This window comes from Acartia tonsa, chromosome 7 (assembly GCF_053477335.1).
Source record: "Acartia tonsa isolate MP-2025a chromosome 7, ASM5347733v1, whole genome shotgun sequence".
Classification (NCBI taxonomy): Eukaryota; Metazoa; Arthropoda; class Copepoda; order Calanoida; family Acartiidae; genus Acartia; species Acartia tonsa.
The window spans coordinates 35,845,014-35,862,329 of NC_137266.1; the positions used below are offsets into that span (position 1 = coordinate 35,845,014).

The 17,316-nt window shown below is 31.8% G+C and overlaps 1 protein-coding gene across 1 annotated transcript; it reads left to right on the plus strand.

The window, feature by feature from the left end:
* Positions 1-133: 133 nt before the first annotated feature.
* LOC145324292 (oncoprotein-induced transcript 3 protein-like) lies at positions 134-16,995 on the plus strand. The gene is made up of 11 exons (XM_080166910.1): positions 134-207; positions 698-759; positions 2,363-2,422; positions 2,864-2,916; positions 3,223-3,264; positions 5,363-5,460; positions 5,752-5,808; positions 7,595-7,698; positions 14,266-14,390; positions 14,686-14,761; positions 15,022-16,995. The coding sequence occupies exons 6-11, from the start codon at positions 5,388-5,390 to the stop codon at positions 15,127-15,129; spliced, it is 543 nt and encodes a 180-aa protein (XP_080023036.1). The 5' UTR covers positions 134-207; positions 698-759; positions 2,363-2,422; positions 2,864-2,916; positions 3,223-3,264; positions 5,363-5,387; the 3' UTR covers positions 15,130-16,995.
* The last annotated feature ends 321 nt before the right edge of the window (positions 16,996-17,316 follow it).

Consider the following 17,316-nt stretch of genomic DNA (forward strand, 5'->3'; position numbering starts at 1 on the left):
GAAGTTTAATTTTTCTAGAGTAGATTCCTCTAACTATAAGGTAAGTTTGACCATATAATACACTGGCAGCCAGACCTCCCCCTGACTGCTTTTTGGCAGCTTTTTAATATTGATGTTTGTACCTGTCCAGAAATCGGAACGGCTGGCTGAGCAACCAGCAGGGGTATAATAACCACGGGGGACCAGGCAGCATACAGTCGAATTATCCAGGGAAAAAGACGAATAATTTAAAGCGCTTAAAATTGCAATGTGTGACGTCATACAAATAAGAAGTGGGAAAGGACACTTCTAAAAAAGAGATGGATTTAGGCTATTTTTATGATGTCACTCATGACACTTTCCAGCGCTTAAATCATATTACCAGGAAGAGAGGGAACATAGGGCTGTAAATTATACGGGTTACTAAGCAGTTTCTCCCCTTCTTTAATTTTTATTTAACATTGATTGGTTTAGCTTAAAGTAAAATCTACAGTATGGGTAATTTTGTTTATTATAATTAGGAATGTACAACAATTTATCATCTTTTATTTGTTAGAATTTGTCCCCCTTAAGAATATATCTTTTTTAAATTAGATGAAATTATTATGTAACCAAAACTAAAATAACGAGTTCCAAGCTGTTTTTGTGGCCATACAAAACAAACACATCCAGTATTATTTTAGTTATTTTTTTTATAAAAAATTCGTCTTTTTTACCGCAGGTCAGCCAAGATATAAGCTGTCGGTCAAAGATGCCTACCCCTCTCCCAGACGTCAACAGGTAAGAGGCACATCCCCTTGGCCAAACCCTTTGCACGCCACTGCTTTATGATAGTAGATAGGTTCAATTTTGTCAAATTTACACCCGATTATATAAAGTAGTACGTAAACATTTTTTTGTCCGTTAAAATTTCGTTAACCACAAAACCGACTGAGCTCTCCATATTAGTCAAGACACATGAGTTATGTTATGGTTGTGCGCTATTTATTTGTCTTGGAATTGTTTTAGGCCATTTCATTTGTCCCTTTCCTTCTTATGGACCTGTTAGTTTGAAACCAACAAATTAGAATTAGATAAAAGTGCACACAGTTTTTGATGCAACGAATAAGATAACGTGGTTTGTCCAATATCCCATTCGTTACTTAATCCCTTTTGTAGGATTAGGCCTTTTGTAGAAATGAGTCTTTTGTAATTTAGGTCTTTTGTAGCAACGCCTATTTTTCAATGATGGGAGAGAAAAAATTTTTTTTATATGATACTTTTGATAAATTATAAAAATTGATAATTTTCTTATTTTAATTGCCCTTTTTTTCTTATAATTTTGTTACTAACAAGATAATATTTTTTAACAAGAAGAGAATTATACATGAGTAGCGAAGCAATAACAATCTTCATATTATGTAAATATTTAAAGGGGTAATAGCATGAACGATAAACATACACATCTAATGACCACTCCTGTAAAATAAAATTATTGGTGGAAAAGTGTGAACACTACTTATCTATACATCAACCATAACATTTAATAAAATTATCTTTTTTGTAAGGCAACAAAAGAGAGAATAGAACAATTAACTAAAACTTTTTAGACCAGTGTAATTTTGAGTTGAATGTTCCCTTCATACCTAAAATTAGCTTTTTGTTTTGTAATATTTTCAACAAGAAAGACAACATCCATGAGTATCGAAGCATAAAAATATTAAAAGATTACAACATTACAGGCTGAAATTTAAACAGACGAACAATTAAAATAATACAGTAGCTTCACTGCTAAAGACTTTAAAACTGAAATATACGTAATAGGTTATTAATTAAAAAATAAAATAATATTTCGAGAACTTTTTGACGTAGGTTTCTTTTTAGAAAAGGTAATTTTTCGTCAGAATTAATTGAAATGATTTTCAAAAGCGAAGCTTTAATAATGTTTCTACGTCTGTATGTTTGGACGGTTAGCTCTGATGTTAAATCTGTGTATGTAATAATCCCCAGAGAGGGAAAGTGGGCTTTTAATTATATAAGTTCCTAAAGTTTTATGATATTGTTATCTTATTCGTTTGCTTTAAAGATCCTTTAACACTAAGGTATAATCTTGTTTATTTTCGTTTGTCAATCTTTTCATATTGTCGTTAACCTCTCTTTTATATATGTTGTCAACCTTGTTTCATTAATATTTGTTATTGTAAAACTCTTATCGAGAAAATTAAGTTGAATTTTTGAGAATAAAAATTCTATATTTCTAAATAATTAATTATAGAAAAGTGTGAGTATCATTATTTACATGAAAAATGGGGTATTTTAATATCAGGTTGTACATCAACCTATCGTTCATTGTTTCATCCCTTGATATTCCTGATATGAATGTTGTTATTCTTGTTTACTTTAGGTTGGACGTGTTGGAGCAATTCCAGTCAATTTGGCCAGCAGTGTTGGCAGCTATCTTAAGGTAAATATGGCCAGCAGTGATGGCAGCTATCTCAAGGAAAATATGGCCTGCAGTGTTGGCAGCTATCTCAAGGTAAATATGGCCAGCAGTGTTGGCAGCTATCTCAAGGAAAATATGGCCTGCAGTGTTGGCAGCTATCTCAAGGAAAATATGGCCTGCAGTGTTGGCAGCTATTTCTAGGTAAATATGGCCAGCAGAGTTGGCAGCAATATCAAAGTAAATATGGCCAGCAATGGTGCAAGCTATATCAAGGTAATTATGGCGGCCACCAGTTCTAGCAGCTATCTCAAACTAAAAACTATGCGTTGAAGAAGTGTTTTTTACAGTCCCTACCCTCAGTAGGTGGAAATGCAAGTTTTTTAGTTTTAGCTATTTTTGCAACTAATCCTGGAAAGGTAAAGCTGTCACAAAATAAACATAGTTTTTTTTATTTTATTTTAGACAAGTTTTGCGAATCTAAACACAGTGCGAGAAACTCCAGTTGAAACTTTTAGGTAATTTTGAGAAGCAAAGCTTTTCTGTAATTAAAGTTTGTACGTCAATTTGTCATGTACTGTTATATGTTATATATCATAAGTTTAGGCAAAATATAAATGTCTAATTATTTTAAAACTCTTTCATAGTGTGGTTTATACAGACAACTTTTTACTCGATTGAATGTCTGTAGATTTTTAGTAACGAAGCTACTCTATAATTTACTTTGTCTGTCCATCCGTCCGTTCTTTGAAAAATGGAAAAGGATTGGGGTAGGTTACTTTGGCATCCAGACCTATAGGTATTTTAAAATTATTTTAATATAGGAGCGACGATTCAGACCCACTCATCAAAGAAGATAAAAATAGGTAAAAATTCACATTTTTTAGTAGTGAAGCTACTCTATAATTTGTTTATATCCGACAACACGACCTTCTGACACTAATTGACCTTTGACGGTTGCATGCCGTTGGTACGCAAACTTTAAAATTTACAAAGTTAAGTTTAAATCTAAAAATATAGTTTATCTAATTAACTGAGGTTTTATAGAATCTCTTTAATCATTGAGCATTTATAGTATTTTATAAGGAGGGAGGGGATATTGAACTGTTTATTACAATAGTCACCAAAGTCTTTAACGTTTTCTTATTTGTTTGCTTAACAACAAGGGGGATTTTATGAAATTTTGATTGGTTGGTTCATTTAGTTGAGTGTCCAAATGTTTCAACCACTGATTGTAATCCATAGAAGGGGTAAATTTATATATTATCATTGGGGATGTACATCAATTTATCGGCCATTGTCTTATTTCTTTAGATTCCTGGTACGTCAACACAAGCCCAACCAAAATAATCAACTTTTGTAATGAGCAGGGGCGTTACTTTTTACGCCAACTTTGAATTTCATAAGGATAAGTTTAAATCTAAAAATAATGCATTTTTAATTAAGAAACGTTTTTTTACTCTTTATTTATTGTGCTTTTGTCTTTTGTCCAATTAGCTTTTAAAATCTCGTTGAATTAATATGCGTTTTTAAATTATACTACGTTCTTTTATATTTTTTTGTGTGTCTGTCCTTATTTCTATTAAAAGCTATCCATTCTTTTGATTAGTAGCGAATCTACCATATAACTTTGGTTTTTCATCTTTAATTCCATTCATTTTAATAATAAAGTTTTGATAAGAAATCCCCCCTCACTCAATTAATAAACCAACCAATCAAAATTCATTTAGAGTCACCAAAGTTGTGAAGCAAACGAATAAGAAAACGTTGTTATAAAACTTTGATGACTTGTGTCATAAACAGCACATTCTCCCCTTTCTCTTCATCTATCCTGCCCCCCCTTTCCACCCCCTTCTCTTAAACAAAATTTTCCCGAACCCCTCTAAAATTGAAATATTGGATGTTTTTGATAAATTCATTAATTCTACTAATCATTATCTGGAGTATAAATAAATCTACGCCCCTTTATTCCTCCTATTTTTCTGCAGAATTATAGACGTGGCCATGATATATGTGGTCGTTTTTAAAGGTCTTTTTGTTTTGCTACTCATGGGCCGAATCATCCCTGTTCTTTTCATTATGAAAATAAGTTAAATGAACTTATGAAAATTTATTGAACTATTATTTTTATTATTATTAATTCTCATAATTGGATTTTTAAAATTGCGTAATTACTCCAAAAAGTTGTTTGAAGGAGAGATGGGATTAATAGTAGGGAGAATTTCTGGGCCAATAAACAGGCCTATGTTATTACCACACACAACGTTAGGATTTCCAAGTATTGTGCAATCGAAGGGTTGGTTGTCTGTTTGGTTTTACTTGACCAAATATCCAGCTTAAATCAACAACTGGACCTCTCCCCACAAAATAACAACTTCTGCAGATTGAAGTTATTGGTTATGGACACTTCATGTTTGGAATCAACCAATCAAAATTCAATCAAAGTACTCAAAGTTTTACCCAACAATAACATGGTTAACAAAATTTGGGTTTCAGAGTATTTTACAGTCCAATCACCTTCCTCCCTGATAATAATAGTAAATTGGTCGGTGTAAGAGTTTGTTTTAAGAATTTGAACATATTTGTTTTTATGTCAGGTGTCCAACCTGTTTTTGGAATGTTTCTATGTATCTATCTATCCATCTATCTAACTATCTATCTATGGCAGGTGTCCTAGCTGGTTTTGGATTATAATGCTATGTATTGGAGCTCTCTATCTATTTATCTATTAACGGCAGGTGTCCCAGCTGGTTTTGGATTTTAATGCTATGCATCGGAGCTCTCTATCTATTTATCTATTAATAACAGGTGTCCTAGCTGGTTTTGGATTCTAATGCTATGTATTGGAGCTCTTTATCTATTTATCTATCTATCTATTAATGGCAGCTGTCCTAGCTGGTTTTGGATTCTAATGCTATGTATTGGAGCTCTCTATCTATTTATCTATCTATCTTTCTATGACAGGTGTCCTAGCTGGTTTTGGATTCTAATGCTATGTATTGGAGCTCTCCTGTTGATTGGTTTAGTCATTGCTGCGCTATACTTTATCATTACAAGTCAAAGTAAGTAGTTCTTTTTATCCGTGTAATTTATCCACTTGTACTCGAGGAGGTGATAAGTTCGAATATTGACTCCAGTGCTGCGACATTAATAGTTAGATTGGGGGGATATCATAGCCCAAATAAGCCTAACTCACTACTATGCAAAGTTCGGACTTCCAGACAAAGGTCGTGCAATCCTCAAGTTTTTTTTTGCACATGATAACAAAAAGATAATGCTTATTTGCATGAATATGTAAAAATATTATATTTTTCAACTATTTCTAATTTGCATAATCTATTTTTGTTTTTCAGGTTCAGGAAACTCTCAGTTAAATGTTCAAACACTAGACCCGGGACCTGGTGATAATAGTAAGTCTATCTATTTATCTATCTATCTATCTATCTATCTATCTATCTATGTATCTATCTATCTATCTATCTATCTATCTATCTATCTATCTATCTATCTATCTATCTATCTATCTATCTATCTATCTATCTATCTATCTATCTATCTATCTATCTATCTATCTATCTATCTATCTATCTATCTATCTATCTATCTATCTATCTATCTCTCTATCTATCTATCTATCTATCTATCTATCTATCTATCTATCTATCTATCTATCTATATATCTATCTATCTATCTATCTATCTATCTATCTATCTATCTATCTATCTATCTATCTATCTATCTATCTATCTATCTATATATCTATCTATCTATCTATCTATCTATCTATCTATCTATCTATCTATCTATCTATCTATCTATCTATCTATCTATCTATCTATCTATCTATCTATCTATCTATCTATCTATCTATCTATCTATCTATCTATCTATCTATCTATCTATCTATTTATCTATCTATCTATCTATCTATCTATCTATCTATCTATCTATCTATCTATCTATCTATCTATCTATCTATCTATCTATCTATCTATCTATCTATCTATCTATCTATCTATCTATCTATCTATCTATCTATCTATCTATCTATCTATCTATCTATCTATCTATCAATCTATCAATCTATCAATCTATCAATATATATATATATATATATATATATATATATATCTATCTATCTATCTATCTATCTATCTATCTATCTATCTATCTATCTATCTATCTATCTATCTATCTATCTATCTATCTATCTATCTATCTATCTATCTATCTATCTATCTATCTATCTATCTATCTATCTATCTATCTATCTATCTATCTATCTATCTATCTATCTATCTATCTATCTATCTATCTATCTATCTATCTATCTATCTATCTATCTATCTATCTATCTATCTATCTATCTATCTATCTATCAATCTATCTATCTATCTATATATATATCTTTCATGGCATATTTTTGAAGAAATATTTTGTTATCTTTTTTTTCAAAACTTTGACATAAAAAGAAAAGTTTTTGTAAATTTTTTCTTCAAATTTTTCTTTGCTACTTTTTTTTTACATGTTAGTATAAAAAAAGTGTAGTTAAATGATTTAAAAAATCAAATAAAATAAAGCAAGAACTATTATGTCCATAATTATCGCACTGATAAAATCCTTACATAATTTCTATCTAGTTTTGGAATTTGAATTACCTGACGAATACAAAAATAGTTAGACAGACAGACAAATATCCAAACGGGCAAAAAGGCGGACAGACAAAAGACAGGCGGATTGAACCATAGTCTATCAGACAGATATATATAAATGAATAGACAGACGGAAAGACTCGAGGACGGACAGAAGAACAGACGTACAGAAGGAAAGAAATAGAGACAGGCAGACTAACAGACAGATGGACCTAATAACTGTCAGACAGACGGACATACAAATTGTGAGATTAATAGACATACTGACAGAATGGAGGACAGACAGACAGGCGAGCAACCATACGGATATAAAGTCAAATGATATTAAGAAAAGACATACTAACAAACTGATGAAAAGACATATAGAAGGAGATAAAGACAGGCAGACTAATACAGAAGGACAAACAGTTAGATATAAAGACTAACCGGCAGATGGACAAAAAGACTGTCAGACAGACAGACAGACGGACAAACATTTAGATAGACAATCACATACGGACTCCAATTATGAAGCATCTATTCTAATAATAATAAATCTTACAGCGCCCTGTGTTGACTATGTCGCCCTAACAGAGAAATGGCGCCGACTCATTGGCCGCGGCCCATCACAAACCGGCGAAAGATTCCACTGTGATGGACAGTTTAAGGTAAGACAATTTTTCCCTTGAGCATTTTGATAATAAATTTTTGAATGACGTCATAGTTCATTGCTTAGTATTAAAGCTATTTATCTACAAATTACCAAAAAGGATGGTTTTGACTTTATCAGATTTAATAATACCTATCTTTTTACCTGTCTTTTTTTTATAGATGCAATCCAACAAAAATATAGTTTAAAATATCATAGAGTAGTTTCATTTCCAAGATACATTTTAGTTCTCATTCTAAGATTCCATTAAAAGATGAAATTTATGAAATACATTACAATACTACTTACACAGCCTCCAACAATTAAACGTTCATACTATCCAGAAGCTTATATATAAAATAGCATAAAACTTGCTATGACATCCATACACAACTATTTTAAACTAATATCTCCCTGTATTGATATTGATTATATCATGTGACATGCGCTTTGTCTGCTAGGAGAAGAGAAACAAGAAAAGTTGCATTTGTTCTAGTATCCGAAGTCAGATACAACAAAAATAAAGAATATTATATTCATTATCCAATCCATGGAATGAAATTCCTTTAGTAAATAAAAGATATTGGATGACAAGTAGATTACACATTAGAGTAAAACACTAGAGACAAAAAGGGGTTAAATAACTATATCTACCCAACGCAACCACCTTGTGCAACCTATCTATTGGGTCATTGAAAATCACTCAATGGTGTCGCTTATATTAACACAGTCAAGTAGCAGAAAATAATTTAGAAGTGGACGAAAGAGGTCTTTTAAAAAGGAAGGTAGGTAGTTTTCTTTATATACATCTAAACTATAGATCTATCAAATAAACACAAATTTTTCAAACCCTCCAATCCTAATATAAAAGTAACAGGATGCCTATATGTCTATCTGTGTGTACTGAAGGATCTCGACAACTGCTGAATCGTTTTAATTTTCCTTTGCAATTCATAGGTCCTGGGAAGGTTTATAATTATAAATTCCCCTATAAAAAATATTTTATCCTTAAAAAAAAAATTGGGTTTGGGGTTGAGAAACTCCTACCCATTTCAAGTGACTCTAAGGGCGTAACTAATAATCGATAAGATTGTTACAACCTACACAGTAGATGCACTAATAATCTATAATTTAATCTACATTCTGTGAACACCACTATATAACCACCAATTACAGTTTGAAAAGAAAATTATATTTTTTTCCTGTGCTCAGTTTTTAAAGGGATAGGGACAGTTTTTAATAATTTGAATTATCTCCCCTTTTTAAATTTATTTAGCTTTTGTTAAAGATAGATGTCTGCTTTTATTTTCTTATGACCAATGAACATTAATGTGATTCATTATTCACAAATGAAATAAAACTATGAAAAAACATGATTAGTAAGTTTTTTTTGTGAGATCCACAGCAACAGAAGCCATCCAAAATTCATTTTCTAGGGGACTTAAAAAATAATAAATCTCATTTCTTACATGTTTTTGCTCCAAAAACAAAATTAAAAATAAGCATACTTAAGTCGAGGGGGGGGGGGGGTGGAAATAGAAGCGGATCATGAAAAATACTATGGAAAAGATAAACGGAAAAAGTAAGTTTTAAAGCAGATGCGCATATGTGATGAAAATCTTTAGCTGCCAATCTTCAATAGTAGTTGATAAAAACAAATTTCCAAAATATCGGTACAGACTGACTGGTGGACGAACGGACAGACAAAGTGCATTATAGAGTAGCTTCGCTACAAAAAAATACTTGGATCAAATTCAAATACATGATCTAAACCTATGAATATCTGTCCTTCAGTCCTTGAGTTTTCCCATTTCTAAATGAGATGATATGATTCCCTTGCGACCTTACTTACCACCAGGGAGGGAGGGGACATGCCACTGCAAATTATACTGGTACCCAAAGTTTTACAAACACGATCTCTCATTCACTAAACAACTTTGGGGACTTTTAGTATATCTCTATTGGTTGGTTCAAACTACAAGTGTCTTAACATTTCAACCAATAATTTTAATCTACAGTAAGGTTGATATTCATCGGAGGTGTGCACTGGGAGGGAGAGAGCATTGGACATTATACTGGTACCCAAAGTTATAAACTAATTTGTTGGATTAAAACTTTGGAATCTTTAATTATATTTTGATTGTGATGCACATTACTAGTGTTAAAAATTTGATTATTTAAATTTTAATTTACAAAAGGGATAACTTTGTTTATCATCATTGGATTGTTTACAAATTTATCGTTCATTATCTTATCCCTTAAGATCCATGCTTTCTATCTTACTATCTTTCCTCCTGGGGCTTTATAAAAATGTAATTTTTATTTAACTACTTATATAATTTAAGAAAACTTTTATCTATCTTATTTTACCTCTGTATTACATCTTATGCAACTTTCCATAATACCTATCTATCTATCTATTCTTAATTCTATAACCAGAGAGGGTGGGGCCATTGAATTGGAAATTACACTGGTCCCCAAGTTTACTTGCCATCACTGCACCCAAAACTCCACTCCTATTCTAGGGATAAGACAATGGACAATAAATTGACATACATCTAATGAACACTAATGATGATAAACAAAATTACCCCTTCTATATATTAAAATTATTGGTTTAAAAAAAAATAAACCAATCATTGAATATACTCTAAAGTACCCAACGTTTTTTATCCAGCGAAGAGCCACTCGCAGGTTTAAATGTGTCGTTGCTGCTGCACAAGTTATGGCTGTGATTGACCTTGTTTTACCTGAAGGGATGGGACATATGGCTTTTAATTACATTGTTACCCATTGTTAACTTTGGTTACTTTTCCGAAATTTTGATGGTTTGTTCAAACTATGTGTGTCCAAACGGTTTTTAACAATGATTTTAATATATAGAAGTGTTAATTTTGTATATGACCATTTGGTATGTTAATTTTTCGTCAATTGTCTTATCTCTTAATAACCCTGTTCCCTTCCACATGATGAATTACCATGTTTTGTTTGTGTACTAATGCACTTCAAATCAGGGATCTTAACGGATAAGCAAATGGCCGATAGATTGATGTACAGCTTCAATGATTATACACAAAATGCCCTCTTTTTTAGAATAAGAAAATGTTATTAAAAACTACTTGTAATGAACAGTCCATTGTCCCCTTCCTTCCTGACTTCAAGTAAAGATTTAAGTAAAGTAAAAAAGATTGAAAGTTTGGTTGCAAGCAAGGCTCAGCGGCAGCCGAAACCGCTATTCAGCCGCAAAACAATAACAGACGAACAGTAAAAGCTAAAAAAGGCGGCAGTTAGCAGAATAAATTACCCTCAACCATTATTTTTTAGACAACAATTGTAAGCTGCAGCTGGTTATTTATTTTTGTTATCCAAAACCGCATTAATGAATGCATAGCCAAGCCGCACAAAAAATGCGCGGTCGTCAAGACCCTGGTTTCAAAGTTTGAATAAAATTCTGGTTTAAAAATGTTTCAAGTTTCCGCTAGAAGTCAGGGATTTTAAGGGATAAGACATAGATGTACACCTTCCAATTCAAGATAAACAAAATTGCCATTCTGTAGATTGAACAATAAGTGTTAGAGTTTGAATGTGAGTTTGTACCAACCCGTCAAGATATAATAAAAGTACACAAAGTATAATTTACATTACAATATCCTGTCCCTCCCTAGAAACTTAGTTGTCCGCTGTTATGAAAATAAATATTTCCTTTTTTATTGGCTAACGGTTAAAATAAGCTGGAAATATTTTAGTTGTTTTACCTCAACACATGAAGTAGCTTTAACTCTTTGAAGATTTGAAAATCATAAAGTTTCAAAGTTATACATACATGCGCATGCAGGAAGTATTCAATATTATTAAATCATTCTAATTTTTAAAAGCGAAGCTTTTCTATAATTAGGACCAGTCATTACGTTAATTTAAGCATGTTAGAATTATCCTTTCGATATCAAACATTGCATGATGATTCTTGTAATAATTTAATCGTATTATAATATTTTTATTCTGCTTATCAGATATTTAAAACATTGAATCAATGTTCGATAAATCATTTAACAATAATCTTGTTTAAAAATATAAATACTTTTGTTTACAATTCTGTTCAGAATTAATGATTAATTTAATGATATTCATTTGTCCTTCCATTTCAGATCTTCCCTTTTATGGATGTTGTCATCCTTGTTTATTTGTATTTTATCCCATTAAGTGTAACCTTCAAAATAATTAGAATGTTTCTAGGATAAAAAGAGTATATAAATGTTAAATAAAAAAATAACTATTTTAACAAAGAAGAAAGATGAATCTAAAGGGATATGACAATGGCCGATAATTTGATGTAAATATCCAATTATGGTGCATAAAATTACCCCTTTTTTATTGGTTGACACATTTATATGATCTAAATGAACCAACCTTTCAAAATTCAATAAAAGTTTCAAAGGTTTTTAATCCAACAAGTAAGAAAACGTTATTATAAGACTTTGGGGACTAGCGTAATAACAGCCTAATGTTCCCTCCCTCCCTGAATAGTCATACAGATTTTGCTGTAATATCAGAAGTATGATATCAATATTCTATGAAAAAAGCACTCATCTTTATTTATGCAAACGGTCATGCAATCAAAGTGTTGGTTGTCTTCTAGTTTTTCATCCATTGATCTATCCCTGTATCTAAAGAGAGAATTGACCTAAAAATGTGTTATAAAACTTATGTTCTTTAGAAAAATTGTTATTTTGTCACAAGAATGATTTTTAATTAAACAAGGAGGTTCCCGTCAGAAATATGGATAGCTGAAATAAAATAAATATTGGTTCCTTTTCCCACTCCCCAAATGACATTCAGGGGGCGGGTAAAGGGGTGATCAACCGAATTTGGCACCCCCAACCATTTAGGCCGAGGTATTTCCCCCCCCCCCCAAAAAAAAAAAAAAAAAAAATAATCCCTTAAAAATAATTCCCTCCTCTCCCCAAATAAAAAAGGTAGGACGCCCTTACACTCTTCCCCCCCCCCCCCATTATTTTTTAATTTAAAAATAAAGAGAGGTTATTTTTTTCCTCTATACCTAACCCCTGCGGGGCTAACCAATATAACATAACCTAACCTGACCTAAAATTAAAACAAACACACAAAAAACTACCCCACCTTAACTAATCTTCAATTTAAATAATGTTCTACTCTCGCCATGACACTTGGTGGGAAACCACCAAAGAAATATATGAAACAAACTTAATTAAAAGTAGTAGGATGTTTATGTGCTTGTGAATACTTTAAGATCTCATAAAAAGTTTCGGGAGTTTCAGGAAGCTTAATATTTTGTTAATCACCATTCGGGTTGTACATTAATTTACATGATATTTAACAAAAGAGGTACTATTCTTTATAGTATATAAGGTGCTTCTAAGGTGCTCTAAGGTGCTCTATATTTTCTAAGGTGCGCTATATTTTTAAGGGCAGGTAAAAGTAGAAAAATAGACTTAAAATATTCACAGGTTTTTTTTATAAAAAAATGGTCTAAAACCACCACAGAACTTTAAAAATCTTACTACTTTTTACAATAGTATAAGAAAGAATCAGAGAAACAAATTATATTAGAACATGCTTTGCGTTTAAAAACTACAGGGTTATGAAGCACTATAGAAAATATTCTTTTTTATTATTCATTATAATATGTTGTTTACAAAAGAAAATTAATTTTTATAAAATACTTTTTTGAAGGTTTCTTTTTATTAAAAACATTAATTTCCACTTTTTTTTTTATAAAGAATGAATTATTTCATTTTGGCAGTTTCCCACCCCCCCCCCTCCCCCCCTCTTATTTAAAAAGGGAGGGATGTGTAGGTTTTTAGAGTACAGAAGCCCTCCTCCCCCAACCATTTTGAAATAAATTGAAAATTAACTGGGGTGTAGGTTTTTTGAACGTTTGTTATTCACTTTAGTTCATGGTTTGGTCAGGAAGAGAGGGGACTTTGGTCTACATAAAATTTATTGTGACGTTTCCTTATTTGTTTGCCTAACAACTTTGGGGGATTTTGTTGAATTTTAATTGGATGGTTCATTAAGTTGAAAGTCGAGACGTTTCAACCACCAATTGCATTTTTTTGTATCATAATTTAGGATGTATATAAATTTGTCCACTATTATCTTATCCCCATAGATCCTTCGGTTTTGGTACTTTTGGTACTTGCAGCAGATATCAACTACTGTATTAATTTACAAGCGGGTACGCCCCCCCCCCCTAAGAGGCCTCTAGGGGCACTTTAAGGAGGGAGGAATTGAATTCGATAAACCAATTTTTAATTTTAGATTTAAAAAGAAAAAGTTTATTTTTCTAGGAGCGATTTCCTTTGGGCTTGGTAGAACTCTTCCCCTAAATAGTTATAAACCTAGCTTCTCAGAACCTATGAGAAGCTACCCTGTAAATGAGAACCAAATCGGTTTAGAGGTTAGCGAGATCTTTCATTACAGACAGACATACCACCGATGACAAAGATCCTGTTACTTTATTATGAAGATATTACAGGTTTTTTTTTATAAACATTGATGTATTTGACTGTTTTTTCTAGTTTAAATTACATGTGAATGATTTTTTTAGGATGGATGGTACAGATTTGACGGAGAGGCAGGGGAGCGGCTAGCCGACCAGACTGGCCCACCTAGCTGGGAGGACTGCGGCACCAGCAGGGTTGGCTGGCTGTCTGGTTCACATCCAGAATTAAGGTAACTTTTTTGGAGAATGCAATCGTTGTTCTTTTAAACAAAGTTTCCTATGAGTTTCCTATTAACCCTCCCCTAACTTTGTGTATTTTTCTAAACAAAAAGTCTGTGTAAAAAAATAAGGTTAATCTGTTGTAAATATGCTCTAAGACATGGTGTAAGTTATTGACGCTTAAACTCGTATTCATAAAGTTATACCGTGATGGTACGTTGAATCTAGCATTATGTGTGACAGCCTTCAATGGAAACTTTATATATTATACCCTATAGTCATAGGAATCTATTATATTTATTTTAGTGATGGAACGTTGAACCGAACATTATGTGTTACAGCCTTCAATGGAAACTGCGAACTAAAAATGCCAAATGGAAAGGTAATAGCTTTTTTATTCTCAAATATTAAATAAACAGGATTAAATCAAGGATCTAAAGGGATAAGACAATGTCCGAAAATTGATTTATATGAAGATTTGAAAAACTTCCCATTCTATAGATCTAAATTAGTGGTTGAAACGTTTAAGCACTCAACTTAATGATCAACCATTTAAAATTCAAGAGTAAAACTTTGGGGACTAGAGTAATAAACAGTCGATTGTCCTCTATCTTCTTTATATTATAGGATTGTTTATTTAAGGTTCGAGCCTGCCCCAATCCTTTAGGAGGAATCTACTATGTGTACTACTTGGTGAATGCCAGGATTGGATGTAACTGGGGGTACTGCGCCCTAGGATCACCTTCTTAAACAATCAACATTATGGTGCTTTTTCCCAAAGTGCCCAGAGACCACAGGCCCAATTCCTTGCACTTGGAATCTATATAAAGTTATCGGGAAGTTTTAAAAAAAACTTTTTGTATAACCCTTGCGGGTGGGCCATGCAATTTTCTAAACCTTGATGGGTTACCTTTTACATAACCTAACCTAACACCTACGCAATAAAAACAACCCCTCCATTTTCATTTAAATAAAAAAGTTAGGGGAGTTGGTCTTGTGGTAGCTAGAACAGTCCTACATATATGTAGTCTGAGTTTGAACTGCTAGAGTTAGCCGGAGCTTTAATCTATAAATTTGTTACTGAGATTTGTTAAATAAACAATCATTAAATATGATAATTTTATTAGTTGTACCTTGTAAACTATTTAGTTAATACCTAAGCTTATATTGTGCAAACGTTTAGAATTCAAAGTAATCCAAGAACAAAAAAGGACCAGGATGTAAGTCTTAGTGTGAATCAAAGGATATTGATATGGATCTCTTAACAGTTAAGCTTATTATATTTCCTTGGAAGGTTTATAACTATTTTAGAGAAAGTTACTAATACTCAAAATATTTGACAATCCTGCCAAAAGTATTTATGGGCGTAGACGTTGGTGAACAGAACTTACATCTTTGTTGTGTTAAAATTAATATGCTCATTCTTGTTTAACAAAATGCATCTTCTTAAAAGGCATTAAGAGGTTTCAGAATATGTTAATTTTTTAAGTTGCAAAAAAAAGTTTTTAAAAAGTTCAAATCTTGGTGAATTTTCTACTTACTATAATTACAGTTTTAAAGTTTTATTTTTAATTTTCAGTTTTTTCCTGCATTTTTAGTAGCAGAGCTACTTGTAACATTTTCATGTCTGTTTTTAAGATACTTTGGTAAGGGTCATTGTAAATATTATCATTTATCCTTTAATTTGTTTATTAATTTAGGATCATTATAAGAAAACGAAGTAGCGGATTTTGTCGTATTTTCACAATATCTTTTCCTCTATTCCCCTGTCAAAAGCTACTGTGAAAATACCTCGAAACCCGCTACTTCGTTTTCTTTCCATGATCCTAAAATTCTTTTCCTGGTTTAAAACTGGTTCTGAGCACTACTGAAAAAAACATGAATTACGGAAAATAATCAAAAGAAAAAATGTTAGCCCGGGCCGTTAGTCACGCTGTCTTAATAAATAGGAATTACTTCCCCCCAAAAATAATTTATCTGTCTGCGGAAAACTGTTTATAATACGATTAAAAGAACCAGGATAATTATATTCTATAGGTAGCAGCATATTTAGAAGAAAAATAATTCTAAGATGATAAAAGAGTATTGATTTTTTTAAATGAAATAAGGATATAGGTTAGTTATAGAGTAGCTGCGATACTAACAAGTACCTGTAATAATGGTGGTTTTCCCCAAAGGGCCTGGCGAGCAAAAAAAATCCCCAACACTCACTTCAATTTCAATTAAATAAGGGTTAGGGCACCAGAGGTAAGCGCCCTACAGGGTTTGGCCCCTTGCAAAGGTTAGGCGTTTAGAAAAAAATCTACTGCTTATTTAAAAACAAAGGTGTGGGTTTCTATGCTTGTTGGATTCTTTGAGGGAAAGCCCCGTAGTAACAAACTAAAAAAATGCAAATTTAATTTCTTCTAAAAATATTAAAAAGTGTGCCATTAGATGTATTCTTTATTCTTTCAGTAAAATTTTATAAATAAAATATAATATTTTATATAAAAAAATTAAATGTTTAGTTTTTTAAATATTATGCTCAGATTATTTATTGATGTATTTTAAATTTTCTATTTATTTATAATAGTTTTATGTGTTTATTTTTGTTCAATAAATTTATATTTATCTTTTTTTTGCTGATTATTCTTATTTAATTCTTTATTGTTATTACTAGCGGCTGCGCCCCTAGCATCTAGAGGTTCTCTATTTGAAGGGCAGAAAAATAGCCTAAAACCATACCCAGGCTTACTTATAAAAAATATAATAGCCTAGAACCACCTATGGACCAATAAGAAGCTTCACTGTAAAGGAAAACCATATCGGTTCAGCAGTTAGCAAGATTCTTCGCTACAGACAAAAAAAGCTTACTACTTTTTATAATAGGATAACAATAGGAATAAATATATACTATTATATAAAGTAATAAGCTTTTTTTCTCTGTAACAAAGAACC